Source organism: Passer domesticus, chromosome 13 (assembly GCF_036417665.1).
Source record: "Passer domesticus isolate bPasDom1 chromosome 13, bPasDom1.hap1, whole genome shotgun sequence".
Lineage (NCBI taxonomy): Eukaryota > Metazoa > Chordata > Aves > Passeriformes > Passeridae > Passer > Passer domesticus.
The window spans coordinates 10,303,037-10,318,490 of record NC_087486.1 but is presented as its reverse complement, the minus strand read 5'-3'; the positions used below and the strand labels follow the sequence as shown (position 1 = coordinate 10,318,490).

General features: G+C 43.0%; 1 protein-coding gene across 15 annotated transcripts in view; it reads left to right on the top strand.

The window, feature by feature from the left end:
• RAPGEF6 (Rap guanine nucleotide exchange factor 6) overlaps positions 1 to 15,454 on the top strand; it is a 126,432-nt gene that overhangs the window by 55,326 nt on the left and 55,652 nt on the right. Inside the window, exon 1 of one of the 15 annotated variants that reach the window (XM_064387649.1) lies at positions 9,097 to 10,109. The exons of the other annotated variants lie outside the window; for them this stretch is intronic. Coding sequence (XP_064243719.1) covers positions 10,056 to 10,109 — 54 coding nt within the window. The 5' untranslated portion in view covers positions 9,097 to 10,055. Of the gene's footprint in view, positions 1 to 9,096; positions 10,110 to 15,454 lie in introns of those variants that run through there. 15 annotated transcript variants of the gene reach the window in all.

Below are 15,454 nucleotides of genomic sequence, written 5' to 3'. Positions count from 1 at the left end.
GGGTTGTAAAGCATTGAAACAGGCTGCCCATCTCTGGAAGTGTTGAAAAAATCTGTGGGTATGGCAGTGAGGGCATGGTTTAGTGGTGAACATGCTGGTGGTGCTGGATTGATGGTTGAACTTCCTCATCTTGGAGATGTTCTCCAGCCTTAACAATACTGTGATTGTATGATTTTACTGGTGGAGCTGGAAACAGCCTCTGGCAGGGTCCCACTGGCATGCGGCATGGGAACCTGTGCTTGGCATCTTGAACTCGCCCTGGTCTGCCGAGGTGTCCTCGGGCACTTCCCTCTGCTCTTGTAAGCAAGGGGAAAATTGCCAAATATGTGTTCTCTCATACTTCATTTTACATATTGATTTTGTCTGCTCATTTTGTCAGCAGTGTTACTTTCAAGGGCTCCTTGAAAGTCTGCCGCTGGTTATGGTGGTCATTAGCAAAACACCAATCCTCAAAGTGTGCTGTGCATTAAAAATCTTCCTAGGAATTTCCATAGACCAGTGGTGTTTCCCAGTCCAATTAATGAGTGCTTGCAGTTTCAAGTGAGTAATGACTTGAGTAGGCTGTGAAGAAAGTACGAAAATACTTAATGAAAATACTGCCCTTTGGTTAAAATCTGTGTTTTTCTGATTTTTTAAAAAAATTAACAATGTAATACAACATGTCAACCCAAATTTAGGCATAATAAAAGTGGTTGTTTTTCAGACCTTACATTCAGGAGTTTCCCTAAAGATTTTACGGACTTGACAAGCAGGTAATATGTAAACTGATATACAGGAATCAGCTCAGTTTGGAGGTGGCATGTGCAGCTGTGTAACAGCAGTTAAGAGGGATGCACAAATGAAACTACATCAGACTGAAACTCAGGAGGGGTTATTTTAGGCAGGCACCTGTACTTACTGAAATCTGGCTGCTGGCAGTAGTTTACAGCTCTTCTCATAGCCCTGGGGACAGCCTGTGGTGGGGGTGATTCCACAGTGTTGGGATGTGGCATCTTTCTGCTGCTAGGGAGAGCTACACTGAGGTTGGTGATAGAACCCATCTTCTCTGCTCTTCAAGGCCAGCTTGAACAAAGCTTGGGGAGCAGCCTGGTCTAGTGGAAGGTGTCCATGCCCGTGGCAGAAGAGTTAGAACGAGATGAGCTCTAAGGTCCCTCACAACCTGTTCTATGATTCTTGCCTCAAAGAGCTGTTTTTGAACCTTTCTCCGTCTTGAGTAAGTTTAGCAGTCAGCTGCACATCTGCTCCCTCCCCTGGTGTTGGGGTGATGATGGGCCCTCTGAACCCACAGCAGGTTTGTGTGTTGCCCTCCCCTTGCTCAGGAGAGTAGCAGAACTGCACTTGTTTGTGATAATTAAAGAAAAACTTGTGGATGTTTTTTACACTAATTTCCTGCTTGCAGTCTATCAGTCTTTTTGCCTGGTGAGCATTTTCACCAGGAAGCCTGGAACTGTTTGGAAGCAGATACAGAGCACAGTTTGTTCTTTGTGGGGAAACCATCCTGCTCTGTTGAGTGGGATCAGTCTGGAGAGTTGCTCAAACCTTGACCTCCGCTGGTCTGACAGTACTGTGGGAGGGATGTACTTTCATGGCAGAAAAACCTTTCAAAACTTGTAAATACTTTGCAAATTGCTACCACAAGAAGTAAAAATTCAGTCACTGACAAATTCAGTCACAGTGCTGACTGAAAGCAAACCAGTGGGAGATTCCAAATCAGAACTGTAGTTTAATAGGAAAATTAAAATAAAATGCAGTAGTACTAAACCATTGGCAGTCAGAATACAACCTGACACCCTGTGGATCAGGGTGTTGGCAGCAGTCCCATTAAAAGGTGACTGCAGCCCTCCTGCAGTGACAGGTTCTGTTGGAGCAGGGATCCTGCAGAAGGCTGGAGTTTTCCTCTGAAGGTCCAATGCTGGTGTAGATGGGCCTGGTCTTCCTCTAGGAAAAGGCTGACTGTGGTGTTCCAAATACCAGATTCTATCCAGGTAGGAATTCTTGGCTCCTCCCCCTGGGCAGAGCATCTCCCAATGGGATGATATAATTTTATCAGCCACGCAGTGACACTCACTGGCCCATTAACAGAAAGTATCTCCCCAGAGGGAGGATGGGTCATGGAAGAGATAAAGAACACTGCCCCACCTGGTTCCAACAGATGGTGATAGAATACATACTTCTGGTTACATCTTGCATTGCAACCTAAGACAGCTCTCCACACAATAACCAGTTATTTGTGTCTTCTTTTACCACATAGACAGATTTACACCATTGTAGAAATTAATTCAGTTCCTTGGAAAATGCATGAGAAAATATTTTATGTAGCATGTTCAGGGAGTTAATCTCTGTTTTGATGGACCCTAAGGGTTTGGGTGGCAGTTCCAAAGTCATTAATTCTTTATAAGCAAGCTCTTATGCAAACTCGATGGAGAATGATGTGTGAGGGTTGTACCCACTGCTCATAACTGCTTTGTGTCACTTGGGGGTTGATGGTAAAAGATGCTCTGCACCAGAGAGATGTTTTGTTTTTTTTGAAGACTTAAAAATCTTTTGTGTATGAGTTGCAGTTCCTTTTCTGATCCTTGTTTTTAACATTATTGTTTCAATCTCTTGAAATGACATATTGGGTGGCTTCTTGTAGGGAAATCTGACAGGGTAGTAGCCAGCAAGCTGGTCTCCCTGTGTGCAGGGAGATGGTAGCATCCATGGATCTGTTTTTTATTTCTTGTCTTCCATCTGGGCTGCTTCTGTCCAATATGCTCTATTCAAATGTAACAGACTGGTTGTAGTCTCACTTGTAGCCAGCTCAGCCTTTCACTTAGGTTTAGGTTTCTCCTGCCTTAGAGAAAAGTAGTCCTGTGAAGGGTTATTTCGTGTGTTAGCCTTGTAAAGTTGTAAGTTGGAGTTGTTGGTTTGGATGTCACATAATGATGAAGGATTTCTTTGAAGGGCTGTGATGGTGTTGTCTTCAACTTAATGTTCAAGGTAAAATGGATTTCTGATTTAGAATATGGAAATTCACGTAAACTCAGTCATGTTCTTCATAAGCCTCATGGACCAGTTTAGAGATAGAGAATATCCTGAGCAATTCTCAATAAAAATCACCATCAGGAAATGTCAGTGCATAATTATAAGCATTTGGATGCTCTGTTTTCCTTGGAAAAACTTGGCATGAAGACCACTGCGTGTAGGAGAGAATAGCTACATAAGTATCCTTGGTTTTGGCATAGAACTGATTACTGTCTAATGACATTTAACAGCATTCCTAGTTTTAGATTTGATACGCGGCATCTTTCTTAATACTGATATGTCTGATAGATAAAATACTAGACTAAATGGGACCATCACTGTATCTTGTCATTATTCCTTACCTTGTTCTTGCAAGTGAGACTTGCTTTTTGTCGCTTGAGTTTTACTGGGTTTTGTTCTTATGAGATTAAGTTTCTAGTTGAAGGTAAAATAGCCACAATACTCTATTGTCTTTATGATTTTGTTTCCTTTGAAGTTTGTTGGCAGTTGTGGTTTGTCAATTGGGAGTGCAGGTATGGTATCTGGCTTACCCTTTGCTTTATCTGTCAGATCAGTTTTGCAGGTTGGGTGAGAATAGCTGGGGTTTCCTGCTGTTTTGCTCTCCGTGGGGGGAGGACCCCAAATGACGCTGGGGAAGACTTTCTCTGAGCATGCTCAGCTTTGCATTTTTAAAGGTGGTAAAGGCTAGATTTTACTAAAAAATTATGAAGTTTAGAAATTGCTGTACTGTGGTGCTCCATCTGATGACAGAGGCTTTGCAGAGCTGCTGTAGGGTCTGTGCTGTGTTTCCCCAGCATGGCTGGTCTGGGGATCCAGGTCTCAGGATCTGCAGACCCTGAGTGCCTGGTACCCTCCCTGTTATTCCCTGTTCACTCTGCTACAGAACTGAGATAGTTCTGAGCCTGGCTGGTCCCAGCCTGGGTCCAGGGCTGGCTGAGCTGCTGGCATGAAGCTGTGCCTGAGCACAGGCAGGTCTGTCAGGGTGAGACTCCTTCACCCTTCAAACTGCATGCACTGACCACTAATAAATGAGAGTTTAAATGACTGTTCAAAATTACCCTTGCTTAGGAGAGAAATTTTGGTAGGAGGAGTTATGTTGGTAGGAGTTATGTTCTTTCATAACCCTACCCTCTTCCCACTTGCAGGCTTCCAGTTTAGTGTTGAGCCTCAAGCAAAAAGACAAAAGAAATACTGAAAGTGGCATTTTCATGATTTTTTTTTAACCTCATCTGTGGACTTAATGAATTATTCTCAAGGTCGTTTAATTAGAAGCCTTTTTCTTGTGAAAGATGTGGTTGGTAGTACCTTACGTTTTAACTAGGCTTAATCTAATTCTTTTAACCTGAGATGCTGTTTTGAATAACTGAGGGAAGAAAAAGTGGTATTTTGTATCAACTTTTGCAGAATGAGAAAAAGACGCATGCACCTTTTATGGGCTTTACAAATGGGATACTCCACCTGGCTTCCCAGGTCACTGTCAGCTGAGGAAATCACAGGCAGGTCCATGTTAGGTTTGGGAGCTGTTGTCTCCCAGGAATCTAGATTTGAGCCTAGATTGAGGTTGTGTTTAGTGAGCAAAATCCTAAATATGTTTGGGAAATTTTGCTGTGGGATATTAGCTATTTTGTCCTTTGTGTGTCTCTGAGGGGATTCAGTTCCCCAGACTGACCTTTTTGGGGTTGGTATCCACACCTTTTCACCACCAGGGATTTTTGGGTTGCAGACCTTCCCAGACTTCCCCACCCCTTGCCAAAATGAGATGCCAGGAAAGAAGGGAGGAGCGTGATATGAATCATCTTGGTTCAAATCGTTGAAAAGAACTTTATTTGTGTGAGTCCATAGCAAAGGGGGCTTCCCCCTTCCCCACCAGTGCCGTCATCCCTGCTTGTGATGCGGATCATGCTCTGCCCGGCTCTGCAGAGTGTGCGAGCGAGACAGAGCTGCAGGAGAGAGCTGTAATTTATAAACGTATTATAAACCATATAAATCTGAATCATTTTAAATAGAAGATGACCTTTCCCTGCTTAACACAGCAGCTGAAAAAAAGGGTTGGGGTAGTGTGAAAGCAGTGGAGAAATTCAATCCATGGTGCCTTTTTATTGTTCCTCCTGTGTTGCTGGTGCTATATTTAGAAGCTTACATCACTTAAGGAATGATGACAGTCTCTGCCCTCCCCCTCCCGCTCTCCCCCTGCTCTCCCTCGCTCCTTCCCTTAGGATGGATCATGTTTTCATACTACTTATGAGTCCTACAGATCTTGGGGTAGGGTTTTTCTACAGCCTTTTAGTGAGTGCTGCCGTGGAAAGCGACATGTGTAAGGATGCGATGGCACCACGGAATGTTGCCCTGAAGGGGAACAGGAGCTTGTGGTGCTGCTTTCCCTGCCTCCCTTTCCTACAGTCAGGAACAGGGTGGAGGTTGTATGTTTTTTCCTTTCTTTTCCTGAGAAGCCCCAGCGAGGGACTGACCATGCCACCACAATACAATGAGTTGTTTTTGGTGTTTAAGTTCAGAGGTGGGGAGAGCCTCTGAGCAGCATGGCAGTGACACTGAATCCAGAGAGCTGTGCCAGCATGGCAGGGTCTGCAGCAGGCTCTGCCTTCTGCACCCTCGCTCCCCATTGCCTGTCTGTCCAAAAAGATGTAAAGTACTCAAATCTATGGAAATAACCTCTTGATGCAGGTGCCCTTAATGCTAAAATATTCCTGCATTATGCTGCTATGTTTGGCAATTTCCACTCGGAAAACTCTATTAAAATGAATTATTTTAGCCTGAAACATCTTTGCCTGAGTGTGTGCAATGACAGATCGCCTTCTGAGCAGCGATTGCCTTCCCCAGCCCCCACCACGGGCTTGGAGTCAGGGAGAGACCAGAGCTGCTGCCCTGGGAATGGGGGGGCAGTGAAGGTGCCTGCTCATGTCTGAGCACTGCAGGGAGCAGCGTGGCAGGGACAGTGTGACAGCGGCCGCCTGCCTCCGAGGACAAAAGGACACAAGTCCTGAAGCCCAGCTCGAAGCCCCAGGCCCCTCGGCCAGCAGCTCTGCCGTGATGGCTTTGAGACCGTCCCAGTCCTCCCCGCTGGAATTGCACAATGGGCTTTTCTTCCTCTGATTGATCAGGAAAAAGTCCTGCTGCTTGTGGGGGTACCTCTGCCAGCAGCTGCCGGTGCTTCCCGCCTGTGCAGGGCTTGCATTTGTGGTGTCCTTAAATAGGGGGAGACTCTAATCCTGCCTAACTGAATGTGCATTTAAATTATGAAAGGCTTTGCTATCCTTTTAAAAACATCTCATTTTTCAGTGACTTATTCTTGTTAGACAATTAGAACGTGCAGATTTGGTGAACAGTCTGGAGGATTCAGGTAGCATTATGGGAGGATAAAGAGAATGATGCAGAGAAATCTATGGAGTGGTATTTCAGCATGGAAGTAAATCAGTGTTAAGGAACAAAGACTCCCTTTACTACAGAGATTGTATACTGTTTTTTCTTTAAGATCTTAAAACTTGGATTCTGGCTTAAAATGTGACTGGTGATTTTCTGTTTGTGATTCTGCTCAATGCTGCAGCTCTTCTCAAGTATTTCAGTTGTGATCACTACCAAGCCTTTGTATCAGATTTTTTTTTTTCATCTCACAGTTGCTCTAGTTTTGAGATTTGTCATTAAACAGACGATTTCTAAAAAACTTACATCCCCGTGCTGCAGGGAGCTGGGGCTGCAGAGAGGCATGCGTTAAAATAAATAAATAAATAAATGAAAGCAGAACAGGGTGGGGGGATGCCCCAAAAGCCGGGGTGTGGAAGTAGGTCAGGTTTTCCCCCCACCCGGGGCTGGGTGGGCAGGGCTGCGCAGCGTGGGCTGCAGCCCCCCGGGACCCCTGCTGCCGCCGAGCTCATTGGCGGCACGGCCACAGGGATGATGTCATCTGCACTTAAAGGCAAAACCAGGAGGAAATAGAATTTCGTTCCCATTATTGAGCTGGTGTTTACAGTAGTTGTAAAATATGGCATCTGCGCCAAAATCTGTGCTGGATCGGGTTTGCCGCACAATGCAGCAGGATGAATCCGGGAGGTGGAGATCTGCCCGGAGAGCTATCAGGGGCACGCAGGCAGGGAGAGGGCTCTTTCAGCTGCATGGGCTCTTTTCTCCCTGATATAAATTGTGATTATGCTAGCCATAATGCAGGTAACACCACATGGAAGAATTTGGGTGTTCATTGCTGCTGAGGATTTGTCACTGTAGCATTACAGACGTTTAAGATGCTTCTAAATACAATGTTACGAATTATTAGAAAAGAGGCAATACAGTTGTGTGTAAGATGAAGCTCACATATCCAGGCTATTGTTTAGTATTGAAAAAGCAGTAAAAGAAACCGCTATTTGTGTAGCTGTGTAGTGCTTTGTAAAAATCTAAAGTAGTTAGAATGCTTTCAGCTTTTAACAATCAGACTTCATGTTTGCAAATTTTGCAAGTGCAGGATTGAAGTTCAGATTATCCTTTATGTTTAAATACAAATTAAACACAGTAATATTTATGGACCCTGGTTGCATTTATTATTTTTTTTGTTTGGTAAGAGGCTGAGTAAATGCAGACATTGATGCCAATTTTGCCTTTTAGGATAGTTTTGGAGGGCACCAGGGCAAGGTCTTTCTGGGTTAAGGTGCAACTCCCATCCTAAGTGTTGGACTTGGTGGTCCTTGTATGTCTCTTTCAACTCCAGATATTCTGTGTTTCTGTGATAATTTGGGTTATATATCAGGAAGAATTCAGCTCCTGGATGACTGCTTAGGAGCTATTGGTGTGAGATGGAGTTGGTGCCCTGTTGGTACAACTTGGCTTTAAAGATTTGAGAATCTCCTTCTTCATGTCCCTTGGCACAGTAGATGAAAAAGCTTTCTGGGGATTGCTCAAACTGCCAGATTCAATATTCAAAAACAAGCAAGCAGACAAGACAAAAAAGGTGGTTTTGGCCCTCGCTAACAGCAGGCCCCCCTTGGCAGCTCCACTTGTGCACAGGAGGTACAGCCATCATGGGCTAGTTTTGATTTGGAGAATTACCCTCAAGTCTAATGTGGCGAGAAAAATTCTTTCCAAAAAGAGGAAAACGGTAACAGTGAGTGCCCCTTCTTGCAGATGAAGAAAATCATCCAGAGAGCAAAATAATGGCTTTAACAGAAGCAGCACCCTCTGTCCCCTTGCCTGTCTCCTCCCTCCTTCCCTCCCTTGCGCAGTAGCAGAAGTCATTTGCCTTCTAGGAACCGAAAGCATCACGGCAGACCTGGCTCAAAGGTGTGGGATCTCTGAGATCCTTCCTTGGAGCATCTCTCCAGCATACTGGGCTGCCATCCAAGACTTTAAGCTCCTTTCAAATATATCAGTTTTTGGTTGCAAAAAGAGATTATAGAACTAAATTGATGACTGCAGAATTAAGGCAAATTAGGTTGGAAACAGAACTGGTCTTGACTGAGCAGGGAAAAAACCCCACCCTCCAAAACTTTTAAAAAGTGTTCCAAAACCATTAGAAGTATGAGAATTATAAACCTCAGTTTTTAATAAGAAATTTTTCATTCTGGGTAAAATCTCAGTATTGTGTAGGATGAGATAAAAGTGTTAGAGAGTCTCTAGTGTGACACATACATAAAAGCAAAATTTTTTTATTGTGAGCCGATGATGCATGTGTCTGTGTGCATGTGAATGGCTGCAGATATTTATTTTACTTCAAAAAAATTTGAATGCAGAGATGAAAAATAATCCACCTAAATGCTACTGAAAGTGTTAGTAGATACATGTGCTTAATTAAAAAAAAAATTAGAAAAAGGAGAATAATCAGAGTTTGAGCACATCCCTGCATAGATATAAAATGATATAAAAGCTGATGTGCAGCAGGGTGTTTGCTGAGCAGTTGTACTGATATGTGTGTTTATATTAGGTCAATAAAGATGCTCTGTTGGCTGCATCTGCAGATCCAGTAGCCAATTGATCTAATGCAGTTTCTAAAGGCTTTCTATACAGGTGATGTCATCCTTTTAGCTCCGTTCCCCTCCCACTCTCTTTCCTCCTTATTAGATATTTCATCTTGCTGCGGAGCATCCAATCGATGGGAGCTTCTCCTGAGGGAGCTGCTGAGAAGCAAGCAAAGATAGTAGGAATTAGGACTCCAGCAGTCAGCCTTGCTGTAGCTATGGACGTCCTGTTTTGTTTGGCATTACAGAAATGTTTTAATTGGAAAAGCTAGGCGTGGATTAGTCGTGCTATCTGACTGATGCATTAGAATACTGAGCGACACTGCAGAGTTGTAAACGGCATTAAAAAAAAGGAAGGAGGGGGGGCAAAAGAGAAAAGGGTTTGTATTGCAGAGGCTTTTAATACATTCCACAGTGCAAACCTGTTAGAGCATATATCCTGGAGCTACAGTACGGATGCGAATTCAATTTCTGCGTTTATGATGGACATGAGTATAAAGAAGAAACTTTAATATCCCAGGGTGTGGGATTCCTGGATCGCCTGAGATGCTGAAGAACCTTTGCAAAATTTCATCTACAGTATTAGTATGAAGTTTCGGAAAGTGGACCCGAAGATAAGCCACTTGTAAATGCATTTTAGAAGAGAAAAAAGAAATTTGAAGAATTCATACCTTGCTTTTTAATGTATTGTTGCTTTAACCTGCAGTTCTAATCCATTTCTGAATTAATTTAATTTGAGCAGCACTTTTTGGGTGCATGCCTCTCGCCTGGAGGAACGTATGGATATTTGTATTTGAGAAGCTAGGAAACATTTTGATTTGAATTTATGTGCTTGTTAAAACTGGAACATTTTTGTAGGAATTGCTGCTGCTGCTAACTCCCTGCAATACTGAAAACTCCTCAGATCTAGTGGAAGCTGTAATCGAATTCAGTGTGAAATCCAAGCCTGAGAAGTTGCATATATGCACATTGCTGCTTTATGATTTTTAAAGAGAAAGCAGAAGGGATTTTTCTCATTTTTTCCCCCTGTGGCTTTTATTTGAGAAAGGAAACTTTTTTCCCCCAGCCTAAGAAATGGCTTTTCTTGTTCGATGTTACGCCAACTGCCTCCAGCCCTGGGCCTCCAAAGTAAGTAAGATTTTGTCTGTGCTGCATTTCTGTGACATGTATTGACAGCCCTGGTGCTAGCTGAATGTTCCCTTCTCATCCCAGCAGCATGCTGGGTTGAAGGAATCCTGGCTGTGCATGAACTATTTTTGTAGAATCATTTCTAAACAGGAAGGGGGGACCTAGAAATCATGGAATTGTTTTATATGCCAATAGCTTAAAAATTACCCACAAGTATAAAAATAATGCCATTTGCTTATGAAATGTGTTAAGCTTGTTTTGTAGCCTATAAATATGAAGTGTATATGAAGCCTATCAATATTATTGCAGTGTAACATTTTTATAACTGCTGGCATATTTTGCTAACTTGAGATTACTAGTATCCAAACCCAGTGGTGTTTTAATTTTCAAGCTGTGTGAAGCTGTACTGGTTGTTTCCTTTGTGCAGCAGCATGGAATTGGTTAATTATTTAGCTGAACTATGTAATTACAATTAGCTTTAAAGGACTCCAGTTATTTTTTCTGTCTGAGAATGCAGTATTTCTCTGAAACTGGGGAGGGAAGGGTGTTTCTTTTAAATGGCATAATGAAAGCTAGAACATTCGAGCAAACCCACCTTGAGATAAAAGCCTTTAAAGAAATTAAAAATACAATATTTATGAGACTGTTACTGTTTGGTATACTCAGTCAGAAAATCAGCTGAGTTTCTGGTATTTTATTAAGGCTACTACCAAGAAGTAGGTACTGAAGACACAGGAATTGCCTTATATATCTGGGGCCAGGCAGATATTCATTATTATTTCTTTATTATAATGATGTATTTACTGGGTAGAAAAAAGACTGTGCAACTTTCTGTATTTGGAGGCAGTGAGCAAAAGCCTTGTACTCACGGCAGTGTGAGGTACAGCATTGACTTTGGAGCAGGAGATGGCTCTTGACTTTGGTCCCAGGAAGTTCAGAGTCTCGATGACGTGATGGTGTGTGGAGGCACAGGGAGAAGCCAGCTGGGCGTGTGGACTCCCTGTCCAGGCTGATTTTCCCTGTTTGGTTTTTATGTCTGGTGTGATGTAAAGGGAAGCTCGTGGTAAATAGGGGGGTGAAAGCTCTGGGCTGTGGGGTTTCCCTGTGTGGATGCCAAACCAGCATGGAGATGGGTGGGTGGGTGTGTGGCTGCATTTTGGCTGTTTCACACGTGCTGAGTCCACCCCATCATCAGCTGAAGTGGAGCTGCAGGTTCTGGTGGTCTCAGGGTGGCTGGGCACTGTGTGCTCACACAGATAATTGTGGCTCCTCACCCTGGAGTTCCTGCTGGCACATCCTGGCCTGTTTGTGTTATGGTCCGTGCCCCAGTGTAGACTCTTCCCTTCCTACTCTGCAGACATTAATTATGAAAGGCTGAGTTCACTTAAGCTTGACTTACCTGCACTGCCCTTATTAAGGAGGTTGGAATGTAGTAATATTGCTTAAAAACTGGGAGGGCTTTCGTCACCTTGGTAGTTCAGCTGGGATTGCACTCTCCACAGAGCTTGGGAAGTGAGAAACCACAAAAAAGCTTGTGCTCAAATAAGGGCTTCATAAGGGTAAAATAATAACATAAAAAAAAGTTTTTGACCCCTGTGTCAGCTCTGTGGACAATATCCAGTCGATTGCTGCTCTGCCAGCCAAGCCATTTATTCACTCAGTTACTATTGATAAATGAAATGGTATAAAATGTTAGGAAGGGGAAAGTTTGTTTTTTCTTTCCTTTTTTTTTTTTTCTTCTAATGGCTTACGAGAACCTATTAACTGATTTTGCATTCCAGTCCATAGCTAACAGTTCTTTACCTTTAAAGCCATAAAGATAAAGCACTTTCATTCCTTTCTGAAAAAACCTGCAAGTCCCTCAAAACTTCTACACCCCCCCCCCCCCCCCAATTTTGAATGGATCTGTTCATGTTTGATAACTCTGAGAAGTGTGTATAGGATTAAACAAACTGACATGCTGAATCAGATCTGAGTTTGTGCCATTTTGGTTTTAGCTGAGCTTTGTACTAAAAATCTGTTTCTGTGACAAGTGTTTTATAATAATACATAATACAGCAAAATAAGTCATGTCAGAATTTTAAATATGTAAGTTAAATATGTAAGTTTCAAGTTTCACTTGAAAATGTCAAGTATTTTGTGTTTTGAAACTAGAACTTAGATTTATGTAGATCTGTGCCAGAATGGTTTTAATCAGCTGCTTTTAAACTGGTATAGGACAGTAGTCAGAAAATGGGCTGTTGACTCAGTGGTAATTACAGCTGTTCTGGACGTGACAGTGTGATGATCCATGGATTGAATCAGAGCAAGATGATGTCATATTTCTTATGACTAATCATAAAGGTAGGCTTGGTGAAGGTAGAACACTTCTGGAGGTTAACCTTAGCCTGGAGAGGTTAATTGCTGTGGCTGTGGAGGAGCAGAAGCCAGCCTTAGGAGCTTTGTGGACACCTGAAGACCTTGTCCAGTCCAAGGTGTCTGTGAGTACTGGTGTCCACAGCAGTTTCCATAGCACACCCTGCTAGTGCTGCACTCACCCTCATCCCCCAGAGACTCCATGGCTTTTGCTTTCCAAAAGTAAAGGTGCAGAGTAGACTTGTGTAAAGCAATCAATGCATTGCAATTCCCTGCATCAAGAGCTGTAAAAGGAGGATGAACAGAGCGAGAGAAGAGTGAAAGTGGATCTGCAGTGCCCTTTCAGGCAGGTTCTTGTGGAGGTCAGCCTATCTCTGAGGACTGCTGATAACTGGAAACGTGTCTGAGGGAGCTCACCCTCTCCTTGGCAGGAGGGATGCTGGCTGTTTGCATCTGGAGGAACCAGCAGCAGAACTGCCCCTTGTGAGGGATGGTCTCTACCCTGGGGACCGTGCCCTTGCTGGGTGATAGACTGGGAGATGAGATAAACAGATGCAGGCATTTGTGAGGAAATGTGGTGAGGATGATAACAGCCAGGAGTGTGGTGAGCAGTGATCGAAGCCGTGCCAGCTGGTGAGCCTCTGTGCCTCTGGAAGAGGATGAGGGAGGATAGAGGACTTTGCATCACGTTGGTGGAGAGCTGTTTCCACAGGCTGGTTCTGTTGGCAAGGTCAGGAGACATTCAGCTTACATTAAACAAAACTCCTGTGATGCCAGTGCAGTATTTTAGAGAAAAAAAGAATTCACAAATCTCAGCAAGATTTTGGTTGTCTTTGTAATTCTGATCATAACTTTCTCTGTTCAGTTGTCTGTGATCCACTTTGTGGTATTGGACTCTTAACTGTAACTGTGCTATGAAGTCATTATGAAGGAGAGCTCGAAACTGAATGATTTAAATGTAGAGGGTTCTTCTGTAATAGAAATTTTCCAAGCCTGGAATGTAGCTACAGTTTCTGTGTGAAGCATGAAGGTCTGATAGGGAGAGTATGGAGTGATTGGATAATGTTTCTATAGGGGCTATTTAAAATGGATGCTTTTTGAGATAATGTGCTTTTTATAGAAAATAAGAGTTTTTGAATTAACATTTAAGCTTTTAATTTTGTTTCCCTGAAGCAAAATAGTTTAATTCAAGATCCCAGGTGAATATGAAACTTAGCTTATGGTAGTAGACACTAATTTATTTTCTCTAGGCTTCTGTGCCCTTGTCTTTCTGCTGTTTAGATAAAAATCTAATAATGTGAGGCATAATAATGATACATTCGCTCTGTAAAAGTTTGTGTTTGGGATAGAGCTGAAGACTTGGGGTAATTTTTCAGTCCCATTCCTATATCTGGTGTCATCTCAGAGGGATGTGATACAGTTTTTGGTTATTCATAACTAAAATCAGTGTAACCTTATCTTCTGATTCCAGAGAGCATCAGTTTGATCTCCAGGATCTTGAGTTGAAACCTTCATGCAATTAAAGATCTAATTTCAGTTCCTCAGAAGAAAAACAGAGCTTTGACAGTGTGTCCTTGATTTGATTTGATGTCATCCTTATCTTAGCTAACATGCCTACATGGAAAGTAGCCCCAGTAGTATGAATTTTAAACGTTTTCAGAGCAAACAGAGTAACTGATCCTTTGCTTTATTTTTTCAGTCAGTTTTGATGAGGTCTCTCTCTTCCCCTTGGTCCTGCCTTTCCCATCAGTCTGCCTGTAGCTCCAGCCCAGCTTCCAGCACCTGTCATCCCTCGGTGTGGCTGCTCTCTGAGCTCCTCTCCTGGCTCCTCGTGGCTCCTTCCCTCCTGGGAACTTTGCACTGCATGGTTTAGCCCTCTTCGGAATTCAGAGTATTCATGGTCTCTCCCACCCTATATTTTCTGTTCCCTTTCCCCTTCACACACTGCTCAGAAGGATGGCTTTGATTCTCCATGTTCTGTGTCAGAGCACAGCCTCTTGGTTTCTCAGTACTGTCATCCCTGGGCACTTGGGGAGTGAGGACTTGGACTGACAAATGACAGTTTTTCTTACACTTAGATACAAGTCTTAACTCTCTTTTCTGTAACCACTTGCAGGATACTTTTTGTAAAACTTCTTAAATGCATTTTTTTGCCTGATAGTTTAAAATAAAAATGGTTTACTATGAGCTATGTGGCCATTTACTCCAGAAAACTTGGATTTTCTTATGCTCTGGTGTATAATATGTTAAAGTTAAGTGCAAGTACACGTTGTGCTACTTTTCAACAGAAATAGCCTTTTCCTGAAGTATTGTTTTTATGGGAAATTGGCTCATAATATGCAAATAAACACCTATCTGTTCATTTATTTCCTCCTAGACTTAGGTTTAAACCTGCTTTGTTAGAATTCTCCTTACATCTACAGCCTAGCTCGGGACCACCCTCTTTTGCCCCTCTCGCTTCCATGAATGCATTTCTTGATGAATACAGAAAGAAAACATGGAAACACCAATGGAAGCCTGGTGCTCCTTTGTTTTTTTTGCATGTACAGTATCCAAGGGCCTCCCTGCACAGCTCCTGGCTCAGAGGTGGTGCTGGCTGTGGCCGTGCTCCCGTGTCACCTCCCGGTGCACCCCAGAGCTGATTGTCACCTGTGTGACACTGCTGCAGCGTGGGGCTGTAGCAGCCTGAGGATGTGTAACGAGGGATTGTCACCCTGCTGTATTTTACCAATCCGTGCAGCTAGCAGTTGATAAATTATTTAGTCCATGAAGGTCGATGTAGATGTGGAATTTTATGTGCCCTGCTGTACTGACTTAGGATGAGAGTTCCCAAACATCAGGCTGCTGCTGGGGTTGCTGGGGTCTTTGTAGAACTAAGCATCTAGTCCCTGTCACACTTTTTCTGCTGTAATTATTTACACAAGGCACTTTTTACTATTGTATTAATTTTCAGTGGCACGAACAAAGAGTAAAATTTGGAGTAAAAGAAG